The sequence below is a fragment of the Lissotriton vulgaris genome, chromosome 10, assembly GCF_964263255.1.
Source record: "Lissotriton vulgaris chromosome 10, aLisVul1.2, whole genome shotgun sequence".
Lineage (NCBI taxonomy): Eukaryota > Metazoa > Chordata > Amphibia > Caudata > Salamandridae > Lissotriton > Lissotriton vulgaris.
The window spans coordinates 626929582-626950451 of record NC_141698.1 but is presented as its reverse complement, the minus strand read 5'-3'; the positions used below and the strand labels follow the sequence as shown (position 1 = coordinate 626950451).

General features: G+C 47.2%; 1 protein-coding gene across 1 annotated transcript in view; it reads left to right on the top strand.

Moving 5' to 3' along the window:
• The window catches only part of RHEB (Ras homolog, mTORC1 binding), a 302445-nt gene that overhangs the window by 240427 nt on the left and 41148 nt on the right, over positions 1 to 20870 (top strand). Inside the window, exon 7 of the mRNA XM_086941465.1 lies at positions 4390 to 4471. Coding sequence (XP_086797591.1) covers positions 4390 to 4471 — 82 coding nt within the window. The remainder of the gene's footprint in view (positions 1 to 4389; positions 4472 to 20870) is intronic.

Here is a 20870-nt window from a genome sequence, read left to right as displayed (position 1 = left end):
TTGATTCCTTTGTGTTCTACTGCAGCCTCCTAGAGTGTTCTAAAGAACAACTAGAGCGCTAACAGTCCTACTTATTACAAAGGTATGGCACACCTGAAGCCATCTTGATTGGAATAAAGTGGTAACTCTTAAAACATTTAATTTAAAAAGAAACAACATGAAGGGGTATATTTTGCCATAGAAAGTATGATTAGTGCTGCAGAATGAAAAATTAGGGCACATTTTGAGTGACTTCTCAAATCCTTTTCTATTTCATTAAAACATTCTGACATGCAGTCTCCCAAAATGGCCACCAGAGACAAAAGAGCCCAAATGTAGCCCAAATATCACCCAGATGTAGCCCAAGTATAGCCCAATGACAGAATGTCCCAGAGTGTTCTAAAGAACAACTAGAGCGCTAACAGTCCTACTTATTACAAAGGTATGGCACACCTGAAGCCATCTTGATTGGAATAAAGTGGTAACTCTTAAAACATTTAATTTAAAAAGAAACAACATGAGGGGGTATATTTTGCCATAGAAAGTATGATTAGTGCTGCAGAATGAAAAATTAGGGCACATTTTGAGTGACTTCTCAAATCCTTTTCTATTTCATTAAAACATTCTGACATGCAGTCTCCCAAAATGGCCACCAGAGACAAAAGAGCCCAAATATAGCCCAAATATCACCCAGATGTAGCCCAAGTATAGCCCAATGACAGAATGTCCCAGAGTGTTCTAAAGAACAACTAGAGCGCTAACAGTCCTACTTATTACAAAGGTATAGCACACCTGGAGCCATCGTGATGGGAATAAAGTGGTAACTCTTAAGACATTTAATTTAAAAAGGAACAAAATGAGGGGGTATATTATGCAATAGAAGGTATTATTAGTGCTGCAGAAAGAAAAATTAGGGCACATTTTGAGTGACTTTTCAAATCCTCTTCTATTTCATTAAAAAATTCTGACATGCAGTCTCCCAAAATGGCCACCAGAGACAAAAGAGCCCAAATGTAGCCCAAATATCACCCAGATGTAGCCCAAGTATAGCCCAATGACAGAATGTCCCAGAGTGTTCTAAAGAACAACTAGAGCGCTAACAGTCCTACTTATTACAAAGGTATGGCACACCTGAAGCCATCTTGATTGGAATAAAGTGGTAACTCTTAAAACATTTAATTTAAAAAGGAACAAAATGAGGGGGTATATTTTGCCATATGAATTATGATTAGTGCTGCAGAAAGAAAAATTAGGGCACATTTTGAGTGACTTCTCAAACCCTCTTCAATTTTATTAAAAAATTCTGACATAGTCTCGCAAGATGGCCACCAGAGACAAAAGAGCCTAAATGTAGCCCAAATATCACCCAGATGTACCCCAAGTATAGCCCAATGACAGAATGTCCCAGAGTGTTCTAAAGAACAACTAGAGCGCTAACAGTCTTACTTATGACAAAAGTATGGCACACCAGAAGCCATCTTGATTGGAATGAAGTGGTAAGTCTGAAAACACTCAATTTAAAAAGGAACAACATGAGGGGGTTAATTTTGCCATAGAAAGTATGATTAGTGCTTCAGAAAGAAAAATTAGGGATCATTTTGAGTGACTTCTCAAATCCTCTTCTATTTCATTAAAAAAATTCTGACATGCAGACTGAAATATGCACTTTGAATACCAGCAGCAGACGTCCCTGGTGAGCAGTAGCTTTACAACAGTGATCTAATGTGCAACTAGAGTGCTAACATTCAGAATTTATGGCAAATGTGTGACACATCTGAATGCCTTCTTGATGGAACCAAAGTAAACAAGCATTGAAAATGCAATAGATCTCGCCCTCATTTAAGTTAAAGCCATTCTGTTTGTAATGAGGTGGCTTTTTAGCTTTGCTTTTATTAGTGTTTTTTCAACTTTCATGTAAATAACGCACCGTTTTCACCAAATCGACTTTGCCCAAGCACACCCTTCCCTTCGGCCAACAAATCCCAAAAATTCGGCACACCTGCCGATCCACTCTCCCTACAGCTCACCCAAGCCCCGTCCCTCTAGCGCAACTGGAACACCCCAAATTCACCTTCTCCATGCGCACCAAAAACTCCCATTGAATAACATGACAATTCGCTACTCCGCACAAAAATTGCTCTTTAAAGCACTTCCACTGCTCCGATCCGCTTCAAACTTGGCTGGACACTAGTTCCAGCGATTCCCTAACATCTCACAAAAAATCAGCCCAATCCATCCACTGGAACGGGGACGAATTTCAACCCGAATACGCGCCCCCCGCAAACACAAAAAAAAGCCATAAAACGGCCAAATCTCGACCAAAAACCGCCAAAATCCCTCAAAACCTTGCCAACACCAATACGCACGAAACTGAACCGGCCCCTCAGCCCTAGGCTCCGGGAACCCTACTTAATTGACCCAAAAGCCCTAAAAAAGCAACATAATACACACGAAAACACCCTAACAACCCTAAAATGCATATAAGTATATGTATGCATGCATTTATGTTTGTATTTATATGTAGATATACAGATGATATATGTTTATATATGTATGTATATATATATATTCACTGAAAAAACCATAGGCTATAGACCATATATAGTTAGGAATTAGCATTTACAAAACCTTGAAAATTCACTGAAAAAACCGTAGGTTATAGACCATATATAGTTAGGAATTAGCATTTACAAAACCTTGAAAATTCACTGAAAAAACCATAGGTTATAGACCATATATAGTTAGGAATTCGCATTTACAAAACCTTATTTTACTCACACAAAACCATTGAAATTCCATATATAGTTAGTTGCACTAACTATATATCGCGCACCCGCAATCCACTGCTGATGATGTCACATATTACATCATTCATGACATGGTCAGTGACATCACTGATGACATCACTGATGACATCTCAAATGACATCACTGATATCTCAAATGACATCACTGATGACATCTCATTTGACATTACTGATCACATCACTGATGATATCATTCATGTGATAATACGATGAACCCGCAATCCACTGCTGATGATGTCACATATTACATCATTCATGACATGGTCAGTGACATCACTGATGACATCACTGATGACAACATCCAGTGACTGTATGTTTCTGTAAAGTTAAAATATGTCTTACATATTGAAGAATGAGTGGATGTATAAGTGTCTGGATGAAGGATTTAGTAGGTGCATGACTGACTGTATGAGTGAGTGATTAAATGTGTCTCACCGAGTGCATGGGTTAGTGACTAAACTGTCTTAATTTGTGCATCATTATGTCTGTTGTTCTGTAAACTGTTGCATGTGTTGATAAGTAGCTATATGAGTAACTATATGGGTTATTGATTGGTTGCCCAAGTATTTGTATGGGATACTGAGTGTGTGTGTGGGTGGCTGGGAGGTGTATGACTCTGTGCATAGATGTGTGAGCAGTTGATTCACTAGATGTATGGTTTCAAAAGTGCATGTGGAAACAGCTGTATGGGCGGTTGACTGTGTGCATGAGTGTATTGGTGAGTGAATGGATATCTCAGTGCTACATGTCAAAGTAAGTACATATGTAAAACACAGTACATGTGAGAGTTGACATATATAAATAACTGTGCATAAGAGCCAGTGAATGTGTGAGTGGCTGTATGGATCATTGTGAACTTGTATCAGGGATTGTATAAGAGAGTTAATATGTGTTAGTATATGTTTGAATAAGTAAAGTTTGTATAACTGTATAGTTGAGGAAATGGAGGTGTGATTGATTCTTTGATTGACTGACTAGGTGTGTGAGTAACTCCATGGATGAGTGACAGTCTGTGAGTGTCTGTTTACACTGATTGTATCTAAGGTTATATTAGAGTCTGAAGAGGTTCATCGTATTATCACATGAATGATATCATCAGTGATGTGATCAGTAATGTCAAATGAGATGTCATCAGTGATGTCATCAGTGATGTCATTTGAGATGTCATCAGTGATGTCATTTGAGATGTCATCAGTGATGTCATCAGTGATGTCACTGACCATGTCATGAATGATGTAATATGTGACATCATCAGCAGTGGATTGCGGGTGCGCGATATATAGTTAGTGCAACTAACTATATATGGAATTTCAATGGTTTTGTGTGAGTAAAATAAGGTTTTGTAAATGCGAATTCCTAACTATATATGGTCTATAACCTATGGTTTTTTCAGTGAATATATATATATATATATATATATATATATATATACACACACACACTCTTTCTTCTCGCTGTCTGACTGTTCCATGGTACCCACTTGCAAGCAAGGACTATGCAACACTTTGACTTTGGTGAGAATACCTACAATGTAGAGCTAAAAGTACTAGTGATAATTGCTTTTACAACTTTGTAGAAGTGTGCTAATTTCATTTAATCTCTAGGGTGATCAGCTATGAGGAAGGAAAAGCTGTGGCAGAATCATGGAATGCTGCTTTCTTGGAATCTTCTGCTAAAGAGAATCAGGTATTTATAGACCTGAAGTGTCTAGTAAGTGAACATATGTTCACTTCTGTTTCTTTGCTAGGAAGTTTTGAAACCGAAAAGTGTACATTTCTGTGCTAACCACATCAAGTTGCAATTCAAGCCAGATATTCTACTTGTTTTTGAATTGGGGGGACATTGTAAACATAGATCCTGCATTTTACAAGGGATGTTGTTTATTTTAACCACCAGAGATTAGATGCATTGGGTTACTAGACATTTAAACACTGCCTTTCCCTCAAAGTTTGCACAGATCTCTACCTGCTCACAGGACAGACCCTCCACGATTTACATGGGTTTCTGCAGCATGTCTGTGATTGGTCACCTGACTTTCATTGCAAGTGCTGTTATGTACTAGATCAGGACAATTACATAGGATTTTGAAAGAATCTCTCAACAGATGAGTGTAACCAGACCCCAGTAGTCTATAAAGTCACCTTCAGTTCTCCCTCATGGTAACTTCATTGATTGTCCTTAACACTGAATAACCCTGTCTGTGTTGGTCTGAATGTTTTCCCAGAAATACGGATAATCTCTCCAAGACGTATAAATAATGCACATTTTTGCCTACCCATTGGCTGAATTTCATGTGTATTTTTATTAAAACAAAAGATCCCAACTACACTTAAGATTATAAATGTCAGTAGAGAAAAAGAAGCTTAAAAAACATTTATAAAGGCGAGCAAAGAGAAGCTGGATTATATAGCCAGATGGCCAGGAACCAAATGAGACTGAAAAGTGGTACTATTCCTTTGCGGGAGCCAGCACCACCATCATCCCATCATGTCCTGCACTAGCAATTACCTAATTTCTTATTTTTTCCCCTGTATCTTGTGGTCGAGATTTTTTTTTTTTTTTTTGAAAACCTTTATTCGAAAGAGTAAGGAGATACATGCGCAGGCCCACAACCATCATGGCCGGCCGCAAAGACAGTCAATGAAAACACAAGAAATTTAGGCCAATCAGCAATCAGGATATGTTAAGGTACACCAGACGTGGTTGTGAGGCTCGCAACACAGGATATGAGGTTTTCAATTTTAAATTTTAGAAGTAGGGGCTGCAACAGCAAGGACATAACACCTTACATGAGAGATACACAAAAGAGACGAGGGGGACGTACCCCAATTACAGTCAGAGATAGGTTATGACTACAGCAACTATATAATCTAGGCAGCCGCGGTGGTAATACTGGACAATAGGCAATATTACAGTAAACAACATTCCTAAGTACAGGGGTGGGGGAATCCTATCGCCCGACGCCCGAAGCATGTAGATTTTTATAATGGGCAAGAAGATTTAATGTTTATTTTGGCCGACGGACAGGAAGACATTAAATCACTAAACACGGGTCTCTGCTCTCCAGCTCCCTGGCTCTGTGATCTGGAAGCGCGATGCCGCTACCCCAGAAGTGGAGCTGCGGGCCTGACAAAGAGATAGGCAGAGAACTGCACTGTCTCTGCAGCTGCTGGCAGGTAGAGGCCAGTGTGTGCAGGAGCAGATGGAGGGGCATAGGGCTCCAAGAGTGGAGCAGGGCAGGGAACATAGACCAGGCCCTTGAGAGGGGCCCGGGAGGCAGCAGAAACAAGCCCCCAGTACATTCGAAGACAGTGGCCGGGTAGGGTTTTCAGAGACAGACCCCCGAGAGAGGAGGACCAGGCCTGAGGCTGCCTAGAGGACAGACGCTGTCTGGTGTATTTAGGATGGTGGGAGGAAGAAGAGGCTGTCTGCCTTTGGGCTGCGGGAGAAAGAGGCTGGCCACGGGGCATAGACAGAGTTAGGCTCACAGTAGCTATGATCGGAGCAGTGGGCAGACAGTCCGCTTCAGGAGTGCTTAGCACGTCAGTGGACTCAGGCTCACGGACAGTTGAAAGACCTAGTGTTGGTGACCAGTCGTGCATACAACTCTGCATTGGTGGAATCCACAAAACCTTTGCAAGGGACAACCGTTCCAGGAGCCTGTGCCACAGATCATTCTGACGACTGACGCTTCTCTCCAGGGTTGGGGAGCTCATGTACTTCACTACACTGTGCAGGGACTATGGACACCACAGCAAAGGAAGATGCACATCAATGTTCTAGAACTGATGGCTATCTTCATGGCAATGAAAGCTTTCAAAGTACATCTGTGAAACAAGGTCGTGTTGATCCGGACGGACAACATGACGGCCATGTACTACATTCAGAAACAGGGAGGAACACACTCTCCACAGTCGTCTCATCTGGCTCAGAGCATGTGGAAGTGGGCCATTCAGAGGAGCATCTTCCTCATGGCAGAACACCTCCCAGGCAAGGACAATCAGATGGCGGACCTGCTCAGCAGGTACAGCCACCAAATGCACGAGTGGGAGATACATCCATCAGTACTCCACCCGTAGTTCCTAAGGTGGGGTCATCCAGAGATAGACCTGTTCGCCACAAAGGAAAACGCCAAAAGCCCAAACTTTGCCGCCAGGTTCCCACACCCACAGTCGCAGGGCAATGCGATATGGATGAACTGGTCAGGCAAATTTGCGTACGCTTTTCCCCCAGCACCTCTAATACCGCTGGTGGCACGCAAGCTGAAGCAGCACTTGATGACTCTCATCCTGGTTGCTCCGACGTGGGCTCGCCAACCATGGTACACCACGTTTCTGGAACTGTCCGTGGTACCGTATCAAAGGCTGCGCCTCACACCCAGGGTTTTGACGCAGAGCCATGGCGACATTCAGCATCCAGATCCACAACAGCTCAACCTGGCGATCTGGCTCATGAGGTCTTAGAGTTTGGCTACCTCAACTTACCTCCTGACTGTATGGACATAATCCGGGAGGCAAGAAAGCCCACCACCAGAGCATGCTATGCGGCGAAATGGAAGCGGTTTGTCATTTATTGTGCAGACCACAACATTAACCCGCTGGATGCATCTATTCAGAACATCATTTGTTATCTCTTACATCTGTACAAATGTAATCTGGCCTATGCTTCCATTCGTATACATCTATCCGCAATGGCTGCTTATCTCCAAAACAGACACCACCTCTCACTTTTCAGGGTGCCTGCCATTAAAGCCTTTCTGGAGAGACTCAAACGAGTCATTCCTCCGCGGACGCCACCAGCTCCCGAGTGGAACCTAAATGTGGTCCTCACCAGGCTGATGGGTCCCCCTTTCGAACCACTGCATTCCTGTGAGATTCAGTTCTTGACATGGAAAGTGGCTTTCCTTATAGCCATTACGTCGCTACGACGAGTTAGTGAACTCCAGGCACTAACTATCCAAGAGCCATTTATTCAGATTCATTCCAACAGGGTGGTGCTTCGCACTAACCCTAAATTCCTTCCTACGGTAGTTTCTCAGTTCCATATCAACTAGACTATAGAACTACCTGTGTTCTTCCAAAATCCAGAGTCACTTGTGGAGAGGATGCTCCACATACTTGACGTCAAGAGGGCCCTAATGTACTACATTGATAAGACCAAAGATTTTCGGAAGACTAAACAACTATTTGTTGCCTTTGCGCCACAACACAAAGGTAACCCCATCTCCAAGGCTGGTATAGCCAGGTGGATCGTTAAATGTATTCAGATCTGCTATCAGAAAGCCAAGCGCACTCTCACCATTCCACCGCGGGCCCACTCCACCCGAAAGTTGGGGGCCTCCTTGGAAATATTCCTTTGGAAGACATATGTAGAGCAACCACATGGTCTACCACGCACACATTTACAAAACACTACTGTGTTGATGTGCACTCCAAACAGCAGGCAGCTGTAGGGCAGGCTGTTCTAAAAACACTTTTCCAAACTGCTGCAGCTGGCACAGGCGGCCGCCTTTAATGGAGGGACTGCTATGTATTCTGTGCACAGATATGAATTCAGCAGCCCACATGCCTCGAACCGAATATGTTACTTACCAGTATGCATCTGTTCTTGGCATGTAGGGCTGCTGACATTCATATCGCCCGCCCTCCTCCCCGGCGCCTGTAGCGGCTGCTGCAGCATTCACACATACTTCTAGCATGGTCATCATTCACATAGTTTCACTCCATCTTGGCCACAATGGCTAAAAACAATCTGAGGATGGAGTTGATGCCCATGCGCACTGTAGTCCAGGGGAGGAGCCACCTATCTCGTGATACTTCGAAGACTCTTCCAGGACAACAATGTGCGATCATCCGGACCCAACACTAGGCGGCGATCTATGCATAGATATGAATGTCAGCAGCCCTACAAGCCAAGAACAGATGCATACTGGTAAGTAGCATATTCGTTCCGCTTGCGGAATTTGGGTAATTTTGCGTTCCGTGAAGAACGCGAAATTGCCAAAAATTCTGTCGCTTCGCAGCACTTTTTGCTTGTTCGCGCTTTAAAAATGCATGTTGGTGAGAGATTTCTCCCCGAGCACGCAAACCGCGTTCGCGATCAGGACAAAAAGCGTGTTCACGGAACTTCTGCGTACTCACTGAGATTTGTTATCATTTTGCAGAGCTCTCCCTAGCAGGACTACGTAAATTCCGCTCACCCCTAATAAGTACGCCCGCAGGGGTGTCCTTGAGGATAGAATGGCCTCTGTGGTGGGTGAAGTCTTCCACCTAAGGCTCCCTACAAGTGTACAGAAGGTGGTTCTACATATGCTACAAACACTTTGTATGTTCTTGCTGCAAAAAGATTCTTGCTCACCTCTGATGTTGGTAAAGTTCTGCCTGGTACATTACTGAAGACAAATTAACCTATATCCACTTCTCCAACCATTCAGACCTATTTTGCTGTTCGTATTTCAGCATAGTCTGAGCTGCCTGGAGAGCTAGTTCTTAGTGGGGCAAGGCAAAAGAAAGGGAAGCACCAAGAGGTTTTAAGTTGCAGCAGAGTGAGCCTCGTATTGAGCATTGATCAACAAACACTAACCCATACTGTAACATTGCAGCTGCCACAAAATAAAGTCACTAATTATTTTGTGAACACAGCTATTGTTGAGCAGTTGTCAGACAGAGCAAGTAGTGAGTGTTTATCGCCCTGCACACAAAAAGTGTCTACAAAGAAAAAGACTTGGAGCGCAATGCACCTCCACATAGAGCCAGGTAACTGACTTCCTATGGGGAGAGTTTATTCAGGAAACGAAATCAAGGACAAGCTAAACCCTCAAAGAAGATATTAGTACAGTCATTCTTTTACCTCCAGAGCAGGAGTTAAAAGTATGAGAAGGAGTCAAAATACTTCACAAACTCTTGTAGTAGTGAGAATGGCTCTCTTTTAATTGAGATTGATTGTGATCTGACAAAGTGCCAAATATTAACTGTAGCACCTGTCTATAAGTATTATAACACAGGGGTACTAGAAGCCTAGAGTCAACGGCCATAACATTAAATGGTCCATTTGGCAAGACCGAGAAGGGTGGTAGTGTCCTGGCCCCATTGAAATGCTTAAATCAGCCACTGATGCCTCTTTCGGGGAGTCTGACATTTAATTCGAACTGGACGAAGCAGTCCTTAACCTTGTGGATACCTCCTAATTGTGTGTTTCAGTCTTATAACACCTGCCCAGACCACACCTTGAAAATAGGGATAACTATCACCCAAGCACATTGACCACAACATTACAAGTCATCTCCCGCCAGAACCTCCCTCAGAGCAACCAGTTCTTGCCATTATTCACGCTATGTGTAGCTCATTGGATCTTATGACGAGTAATTTAGTAACACAGCCTAAAATTGAGCGATCAGACAAAAATCCTTTGCGAAATGTCATCAAATAGCAAAATGTTTTACTCCCATATGCATGCCATGGAAAGGAATGTAAAAGAATCTCTTAAGAGATAAGAAATTGCTCAAAGATATTTACTAAGCTTGCAGAGGTCACGGAAATTATTAGCACAATCTTAGATTGCCAAAAATAAAAAAACAGAGTTCTACTACTCAACGGTTGGATCAAAAACCAGCTTCAAAAGAAGATTCTGATGGCAGTATAAAAACTGTACTTTACCCCAAAATATAAGTTGCCCCAGAACCTCAGAAAAGGAGCAACCTAATAAACAAGGGCTGTACAAGATCTTCAAAAAATCACTGAGGAAACATTGTGGTGATCAGCTCTACAGTTCTTAAAACCTCAAGGTTAGGAGAACAATTGTGCAAGGAGGAAAAGGTACCAACGCTTAAGCAATCTGTTGGTCAGAATGTGCAAAATGGCAATGAATTAAACTTAAGAGAAAAGCACAAACATGGAAAAAGCACAAACAGACCTTCAAAGCTTGAAATGTTATGCTGCTTGTTGAGAGCACACCCATATACAAAGATAACCCACTGGCATCTGGATGGTACCTGGAACATTTGACTATGCCCTGTCTACTTCTGCAGGTTTACTGTTGCCAAAGAACAATTTAACCGATGGCTCATGAAGCACTTCTCCATTAACAAGTCACACGATTAAACCCGACCAGCTGCCTGGGTCTTTGTCACCCTCTAATGGCATCACTCATTAAGCCCATAGGTTTGCATAAGATCGATGGCTAAATCTTCAGTTACCTCATTCTGTAGGGACTCAGGGCTTGCTGTTTGTGACGTCCACCAGGTTGAAGCCCTTCTTTTTACTCAAAATTTACCCCGCTGGGTTCCAGTGATCACAGATTTTGACGCCTCTCAGAGCAAAGTTCTTCCTCATGCAGAATCTGTGACCAATATCCATGGCAATGGTGTATGCCAACGGAGTATTGACCTCTCCGCCATTAAGGATCCTAAATTAGAAACAAATTCTTGCCTTGAGTACTGCTCTAAAACTACTGCAGTTAATGCACCAATGCCCATTGAGCCTTTTTGCAATACAAGTGCCCCACAGCCTGTTATGCTTGAATCAATCCATCCACCATGCAGCTAGCAATATGAAGGATGAATGCTCCACATATTGTGAGTAGCAGACATGGCACTGAGTCAAGACAAGTTTACAAACAGTGTTCCAGTGCCTCGAAAACCGCAGGCTCCTGTGTATTATGCTCCTGAGCACCAAGTGATGGCACCAGCAATATGCAATAAGGGCAGGGGTGAGAATGTTTTAACAAATCTTCTACTAATGCACTGGGGACCACCAAAGCACCCAGAATCATGACTGGCCAACAACCGGCATTTGTGTTATTCACACCAACTTATCGATCCCAGGGACATCGCAATATCTTAAATAGATGTAATTTATTGAGTCTTGCCTTCCTTGAAAAGGCTAAAAAATGTTTATTCTCGATACTGGTGACAGATGGATTTATTCCACCAAACCCAACGGAAAAGGGGGAAACTAAGAACACATGGTGGGCAAATAACCATACAGCAGATTTGATCCTTATCAAAAGTGTAGTGCGACCCATTTGGGCCTATCGGTTTGTGAGGGTCTACCTAAACCATATCCAATGGTATTTGAAATTGTTCATGCCTAGCCAATAAATCATCAGCACAAAGAACACCACAAGCCCTCTGTTTTGCTATCCGCCTTGGGCACCTCTAGTCATGATTTCAAGAGTGGTTGTCGCAGCTTTGGAATCAATGTGCAGTCATCTAGAGCAAGCTTGAACAGTCGGAGCCTGGGAGGTGCCCAAGGTCCTGCCAGAAGGAATCTTACTTTATGTGAGATCACACAAAGTGGATGGTTAAGACCGCAGATCCAATTTTTGCAGGATTGCCAACACATGTAGCACACCATCCATATGAGCTAGCCATCAGCTCATGCCCTGAGAGTAGGATAAATGTGCGTAGTTGGAATATTGCAGGTCTAAATCGTAAACTAACCTTTAAGGACTAGGTAGCATTTGCTGCTTTCAGGAGACTTGGGCTATGGATGACGTTATTTTGGATGGCTGTTCTACATACACTACGAAAGCCACAAAGGCAACAAAAGGGAGACCAAGAGGTGGATTAGCAACTTGCATATCTACTCGATTAGGTACAGTTAATCATATATTTTGCCTAATTAGCAACAATATTCAACTGCTACTTATTTCTAGCGATTTATGGGAACCAGTCTTCATATTGAATGTCTATTTTCTGCCGGGGCTACAGTCAGAATTTTATAAGCAACTCAACAAGCTAGAAAAATAAGTTTCAACCCGCCGACAAAACTTTATTATTTTTACACTTCTATCATCCATGGGTAAGGAAAGATATTAATCTGAAAGAAACACGTTAGTATTAGATTCCCTACCTTAGAATATCCCCAGGCGTCAGTCTGGATCCGGAAACTTTTGCGTAGCAGTACCCCTGCGCGTCGGTAGGCGTCGTCTGCAGGCGTCCCCTGCGGCTCCGCGTCCGTCGTCGGCGTCGTGCGCCGTGATGACTTAGCTGGAGTATAAAGACGCCGCCTCCGCGCGCTGACGCCAGTTCTTCTTTTTTCCGCGCCAGTTAGCGCAGATCCGAAGAGCAGTACTCCGGTCTTTTGACAAAGTTTGTTAACTTTCTATATCTTTTTGGTGCCTGGTAGGATGCCCGGTTTCAAGAATTGTGACGGTTGTGACCGCACGATGTCGGTCACGGACCATCACCGACTCTGCCTCCGGTGCCTGGGCCCCGACCACGACGTGGACGCCTGCGTCGATTGCCGGGCTCTGACTAATAAGGCTAGACGGGAGCGGTCCCGCAAGCTACTCGAGCTCCGGGTGTTGGCCCCGCGTCGAGAGCGGTCCCGGTCCGGCCGGAGGTCCAGGGAGCGTTCGAGGGAGCGGTCGCGGAGCCGCGCCGGGCGCTCCGGAAGTCATCACCATTCGTCGGGCTCTTCAGGTAAGAAACACAAGAAGTCGGGGCATCGTCATCGTACCCCCGACGCTCGCACGACGCGGCCGGGGGTTCGGGTGACCCCAACCCCGCAGCTCCGCGAGAGTCTCCGGCGCGGCCTGCTCCATACCCTCCGGTCCCTGGGCAAGGTGCGATGCCTGAGGAGATTGAGGCGTTCCTCATGGCCATGAGGGCGCTCACTTCTCCGACGGGGCCTCCGGCGCCTTCGGGCCCAGTGCTGCCGTCTGGGGGCCCTAGCGGTTCGGGTGTCCCTGACTCGACGCCATCGGGTGCTCCGACCCCGGCACCGCAAGGGCCTTCGGGGTCGACGCCGGCTGGTCTACCGGCCTCTCCGGCGCCGATTCCATCGGGGTTACCCCCGACGCCGTCCCCGCGCGGCGCCGGTTCTCCTGTGCCGGCGTCGTCCCCATACCCTCCCCGAATCCGGACGCGGAGTCGGAGCGACGTCGCTCGACGCCGATGGGGCCTGTGAACCCCGAGGAGCCGGTCTACATTGTTGACTCCGAATATGGAGATGATGTGGAGTACGGAGAGGGTTGGGAGGGGTCTGAGGACCCTCTGTCACGTGAGTGTCAGTACGACGTGGACTGGACAGGTGATTTGGGTGATGCCAGTGGTCTGGACGACTCTCCTAACCCTGGCTTTGTCTCTCCTCCTTCCGTGGCATCGGAGGAGGGAGCTGCTTATTCAGTGGTGTTGATGAGGGCTGCCAAGGCCTTACACCTTGAGCTCCCCGTCGCGGCCGTGAGGCCTAACATCCTCACTGAGGTCTTCAAACCGCAGTCATGCCCACAGGAGCCACTGCTGCCGTTTAACGAAGCCTTGTCAGACGTTCTTTTGGGCACGTGGTCCAGGCCCTCTTCAGGTTCGCCTGTTGATAGGAACGTGACCAGACGCCACCGTCCGTGTCCGGACGACCCCAAGTTCCTGTCCACCCATCCCACCCCTGAGAGTCTGGTGATCCAGGCCTAGACTTCCCAGACCGCATTCCCGTCGGCCCCGCCCGACCGGAAATCTAAGAGGTATGACCAGTATGGCAAGAAGGTCTTCTCGTCCCTGAGTTTGGGACTGCGGTCTTACAACACCGCTTGCCTCTTGGGCCGCTACACCCGCTCTGTGTGGGATACGGTCGCAGAACTGCTGCCAGAATGCCCCTTGGAGGTGCGGGCGAAGCTCGGCAAGGCTGTGGCTGAGGGCTGAGACGCAGCTAAATATTCCATACGGTGTGGTCTTGATACGACCGACTCGCTGGGCAGAGCTATGTCAACGACGGTGGCGATTCGTCGCCACGCCTGGCTGAGATCCGCCAACTTTTCGGCAGATGTCCAGAATGCCCTGATGGACATGCCGTTTGATGGCTGTCGCCTGTTTGGTGACAAGGCGGACCACGCGCTGGAGCGCTTCAAGGACTCCAGGGTCACGGCCAAGTCCTTGGGTCTCTCGACCCAGCGCCAGCAAACGGGTTCGTTTCGCTCCTTTCGTGGCCACGGAAGGGGCGTCCCCACACGTGCTGCCAGCCACGCGCCGCAACAATCTTTTCAACGCGGTGGCGGCCGTGGAAACCGCCGTAGAGGCGGTCGGGGTCAACGGCGGGGTCAGGCCACACCTCCCCCCGCAGCATCTGCCTCCAAATCCTCCTAGTCCGTGCTTTCAGGCCCATGTGACGCCAGTGGGTGGCAGGGTTCGCCATCACCACATCCGCTGGCGCACAATCACATCGGACAGGTGGGTGCTGCAACTCGTCCGAAGGGGCTACTCCCTCCCCTTCGAGACCAATCCTCCAGCCATGCCACCGCAGAACCACCGTGTGTCGGGGGACCACTTGACACTTCTGCAGGAGGAAGTTACGGCCCTCTTGGCCAAGGGGGCCATCGAGCGCGTCCTGGGCCAGAAGTAGGGCGTGGTTGCTATTCCCACTACTTTCTGGTGCCCAAGAAGGACAAAGGGGGCCTACGTCCTATCTTGGATCTACGGAACGTCAACGGCCTCCTCCGGAAGGAGAAGTTCAAGATGTTGACATTAGCTCAGGTCTTGGCTGCTCTAGACCCGCAAGACTGGATGGTAGCGTTGGACTTGCAGGATGCGTATTTTCACATCCCCGTCCTGCCGGCCCACTGGCGTTACCTGCAGTTCACGGTAGGCCAGGAGCACTTTCAGTTTATCGTGCTCCCCTTCGGCCTTACCAGCGCCCCACGGGTGTTCACAAAGGTGTTGGCGGTGGTCGCAGCCCATCTGCGCAGGTTAGGGGTTTCAGTCTTCCCCTACCTAGACGACTGGTTGTTGAAGGCGGGCTCGCCCCAGACAGTCGTCCACCACCTTCAGATGACGGCAGACCTCTTGCACGACCTGGGGTTCTCCATCAATGTGCTGAAATCACACCTGTGTCCCTCTCAAAAGCTCCTTTTCATCAGGGCGGTTCTGGACTCGGCGCAGTTTCGGGTTTATCCTCCGGAACGGCGGGTCCGGGATATACAGGCTTTGATTCCCATCTTTCAGCCGCTATCCCGGGTTTCGGTCAGGTTGACGCTGCGGCTGCTGGGGCTGATGGCTTCCTGCATCCTTCTGGTGCATCACGCCCGGTGGCGGATGCGGGCTCTGCAGTGGGACCTGAAGTTTCAGTGGGCCCAGCATCAGGGCAACTTGTCCGACCACATCTTGATCTCGGAGGGCACTGCGAGACAACTGCAGTGGTGGCTTACGGACCGCGATTGGGTCAGAGGCAGATCCCTCTCCCTTCCCCAACCGGAGCACGTTGTCGTGACGGACGCGTCCATCCAGGGCTGGGGAGGCCACTTGGGAGAGGCGGAGATCAGAGGCATCTGGTCTCCGGCGGAGTCCCGGCTCCATATCAACCTGTTGGAGCTACGGGCGATTCGTCTAGCACTGAAGGCATTCCTCCCCTTTGTCAACGGGAGTGTAGTGCAGGTGTTCAGACAACACCACCGCCATGTGGTACTGCAACAAACAAGGCGGGGTGGGGTCGTGGACCCTTTGCCAGGAGGCTCTGCGCCTCTGGCAGTGGCTGGAACGTCAGGGCGTGACTTTGACGGTTCAACACCTGGCAGGTTCTCTGAACGCCAGGGCGGACGAACTCAGCCGTCGGTGCTCGATGGATCACGAATGGCGTCTGAACTCGGACGTGGCGCAAGGCCTCTTTCTGCAATGGGGAGAGCCTTGGTTAGATCTATTCGCCACAGAAGAGAACGCGCAATGTCATCAGTTCTGCGCGTTGGAGTTTCCAAGACGGCACTCGCACGGCGACGCCTTTCGGCGCGAGTGGAGTTGCGGTCTGTTATACGCCTTTCCGCCTATACCACTTCTGCCCAGAGTGCTGAAGAAGATCAGGCGCGACCGGGCCCAAGTTATCCTTGTGGCTCCGGACTGGGCTCGAAGGTACTGGTATCCCGAGCTACTCAGCATGTCAGTCGGTCCCCCGATCCGCCTGCCCCTTCAGGAGGACCTTCTGTCGCAGCAGCAGGGGACGGTCCTCCACCCGAACCTGTCCAGTCTCCACCTCCATGCTTGGAGATTGAGCGGCGGCAGTTGAGGCCATTTGACTTGCCTCCTGAAGTCTGTGACGTAATTCTGGCAGCCAGGCGTTCCTCCACAAAGTCGGTATACGCCTGTCGGTGGAACAGATTAGTGGCATGGTGCACAGCAAAGGCTGTGGACCCTCTCTCTGCCCCTCTTTCTGAGGTTCTTCTCATCCTTCTTTCTCTTGCCCAGCAGGGCTCTGCTCTGGGCACTATCAAGGGCTACCTTTCGGCCCTTTCGGCCTTTCTAAGGCTTCCTGATCAGCCTTCTTTGTTCAAGTCCCCAATTGTAACGAGTTTCTTGAAGGGCATCACACACATGTATCCACCTGTTCCGTTTGTGATGCCTCAGTGGGACTTGAACCTGGTTCTGTCCTTTTTGATGTGTGCTCCCTTTGAGCCCCTTCATTCTTGTCCTCTCTGTCTCCTGACTTTAAAGACGGCCTTCCTGGTTGCCATCACCTCTGCCAGGAGAGTGAGTGAGCTCCAGGCTCTTTCTGTCCAACCTCCTTTCCTGTCCATTCATCCTGACAAGGTGGTTCTAAGGACTAGACCTTCTTTCCTGCCCAAAGTAGTTTCTGCTTTTCACATCGGGCAGTCCATCACCCTCCCCTCCTTCTTCCCGCCTCCGCATCCTTCAAAGGATGAAGAGCGGCTCCATCGTCTGGACCCAAAACGTGCGCTTTCATTTTATATGGATCGCACACGCCAGTTCCGGGTGGATGACCAACTATTTGTTGGCTACATGGGTGCGAAGAAGGGACGGGCGGTACATAAACGGACCATCTCTCGGTGGGTCGTTCTATGCATCAAAGCGTGCTACTCTTTGGCTCGGAAGGAGCCTCCTGTTGGGCTGAGGGCCCATTCCACTCGGGCCACGGCGGCTACTACTGCCTTGGGCCGGGGAGTCCCCTTGCAGGACATTTGCCAGGCGGCTACGTGGGCCTCGCTGCACACCGTTGCGAGGCACTACTGCCTGGACAGTCCAGTCCGGAGGGATGGCTTCTTTGGCCGTTCTGTCCTCCAGGACTTTCTGGTGTAGGAATGTATTGGTTCGCAGACCCACCACCGGGGTTGGTATTGCTGGGGTATCTATTCTAAGGTAAGGAATCTAATACGAACGTGTTTCTTTCAGATGAACAAGTTACTTACCTTCGGTAACGATATATCTGTAAGAAACATTAGTTAGTATTAGATTCCTTACCGAACCCACCCATCCTCCCCGTTCTGCGAACTGATACCTAGGGTTAAGGACATCCCTTTCAGGGCCCTAGTTTCTAATGGCACCAGTGTTGGTTCTCACATGGCTCTGCGTGTTCTGGCGCGGAAAAGCTGTGTACAAAGAACTGACGTCAGCGCGCGGAGGCGGCGTCTATATACTCCAGCGACGTCATCACGGCGCCCGACGATGGACGCGGAGCCGCAGGGGACGCCTACCGACGCGCAGGGGTACTGCTACGCAAAAGTTTCCGGATCCAGACTGACGCCTGGGGATATTCTAAGGTAAGGACTCTAATACTAACTAATGTTTCTTACAGATATATCGTTACCGAAGGTAAGTAACTTGTTCTTTTGGTATGTGTGGGGACTTTAATGCCAAACCTGATGTCACATTGGTCATCTTAGAAGTTTTAAATAACTCATAACTCTGTTATCTGCAGCCCCACTCAGAGACGGGCAGGTACATCCGCCTCAAACCAGCTAATGCCTGGGATATGGCAGCGGAGAGACCCTTAGGAAGACAGGACCCGTCTCTACGCTGCCATATCCCAGGCATTAGCTGGCTTGAGACGGATGTACCCACCCGTCTCAGAGTCCACAGTGACTCACTATTGCTGATTCTTTCAACATAGACGCCGGGTCGGAAATATCACCCGCTATACGGACCGTTACCCCATTTGTGCTTACAGTCCGGAAGAGTCACGGGCTCCTTGCCCGCTTGATGAAACAAGTGTCGGCTGGTCATTTGCTTTTGACAAAGGAAGGTCAAATATAATCCTTTGAAGAACAAAAAGACTTTCTATCGTGTCCACTTTGTTTCATTTACTACCCATTGTGTTCTTTTCATTAAGCATGACACATGTATACACCTCGCTTAACGTGTGCACAGGATTCTTGTCATAGCTACATTTTCTGTGCCTTCGGCTACCCCGTTGACTACTGATGGGGAAAAGTCTGGAATCTCGACAATCACTGCTTATAACCCCGAATCACACCACTCCCAGCAAGGTGACAACCCTTATCCCTACTCACCTTTTGGAAGAGGAAGGGGACTCTGATAACGAGAGTCCCTTTGGAGTAGCAAACAGTTCCTCACAGTTACATGTCAAATGCCAGGAGGAGGAGAACTATTATGATGAGGACTATAATCAACAATATTATGCTACACGGGAACAACCATTTCAAGAGAACATACTTTGTATGCCAAGTTCTGTGCTCTCCGACTTTCAATTTATGCTGTCGGATTACAGAAAAAGATTTCCACCTGCTGTTACAATGGCTCTTCATCCACCTAGGCAGCCAAGTCACCAGCACCGCAATAGTCTACTCCATTACAAAGACCTACATCTTTCCCTCTTCCATGGTCCAATACACCAGGTACAACCCTACTTGACATCCCACATAACTCAAATGAGGACCAACTAGAAGGTGAACTTCATGAGCACAATACAGAATGGTACGACTATATAATCCCAACCCTATCATCTCCTCCTCCCTTGGCAGCCAAGTCACCCCCTGAAGATATTTGAGGCTTTCACAATTTACTCTAGCATAGCTAGGTTTGCGCCCTCTGCCATCCAAAAAAAGACAGTATTTTTTTATACAACTTTAAAGAACCATTGCGCTCCATGCCTAGCGTGGACTACATTTGGGAAGAAGGTCTGAAAGTGATGAAAAAGGCACCTACAGTCACAGCAGTTCTTCCTTGCCTTAATCAAAAGTATAAAGTCCCGGAGGATGCTCCGGCCTATCCCCCCCACACTCCCCTGACAAAGAGGGCAGGTGCTTAGACAACATCAGGAAAATATTTTAATCCATGTCGGGATTGACGGTGAGCCAGTCCTTAATTTGAGCCAGTGGTTTCCAGTCCTTGACACCGGCACTTAATTGCAAATACTGGTGCTTGTGACAGTCTGCCACAAGGTGGCGCTGTCTTGATAATTTAGAGATGACATCAATAGGTAATTAGTATTTTAATATAAATTTGAAAGGACTACTACCTGCTGCTTAAGATGTTCTTATAGCTTTGGTGTTACAAAAACACGGGTTTACACAATAAGTCACTGGGACCTGGATGAATGAGTGATATAAACAAAGTGGTCCCAGGTACTACAAATAGATATTAGCTTCAATGATTTCAAAGACTAAGTATCACAGCATTGTTTTTAATCACAACGTGTACAGTTGAACAAAATTCATAAAATACATCAACAATTAATCACAGTAAATGCCCCTTGGGGAATGGGAAGGGAAGGTAGTGAGTGAGAAGTGAGGACACTATATAAACAATAAAACACTGGTCATAATAACCTCAATAAAAATATACTAATAATTTGTTCCAGTAAACTGAATATAACAATTCATAAAACAATTACTCCAATGAACTCATGCCTCATCCGAACAGAATCCTAAATGATATATCAAAAGAGGCTGAGCAAGAAAGGAAAGTGTTGACGTTTCGACCCAAACCAATGCAGGTGTACGGTGGTACCTTGCTCGAGGGTCTTCATCAGGACGAGGGTGGACAAGGGGCAGGAAATCTCTAAGATAAGAACACTGCCTGGGATGATTGCCGCGCAGTGATGTTTCAGTAAACCGTATCCGTTTTCTGATGTACTGGGCTCTGATTGGGATGATGTAAGGTGCACGATAGTTTCACAATCTTAAACGTCTGATTCCTTGGAACATAGATTTTCGAGTTCCCAGGGTAAGGTTAACTAGGACAGTGTAAGGTCTTTTAACCTTGGTGTCAGCCGCTTCGGTCAGCCCGATATCTTAGTAAAAGAATTTCCGTGCTCCTAGGAGGGGTTTTGAGACACTCAAAAAGTGTCACTGCTAGCGTTGACTGCAGTGACACTTTTTACGAGTCTTGAGAATCATCGGGCTCAGATAC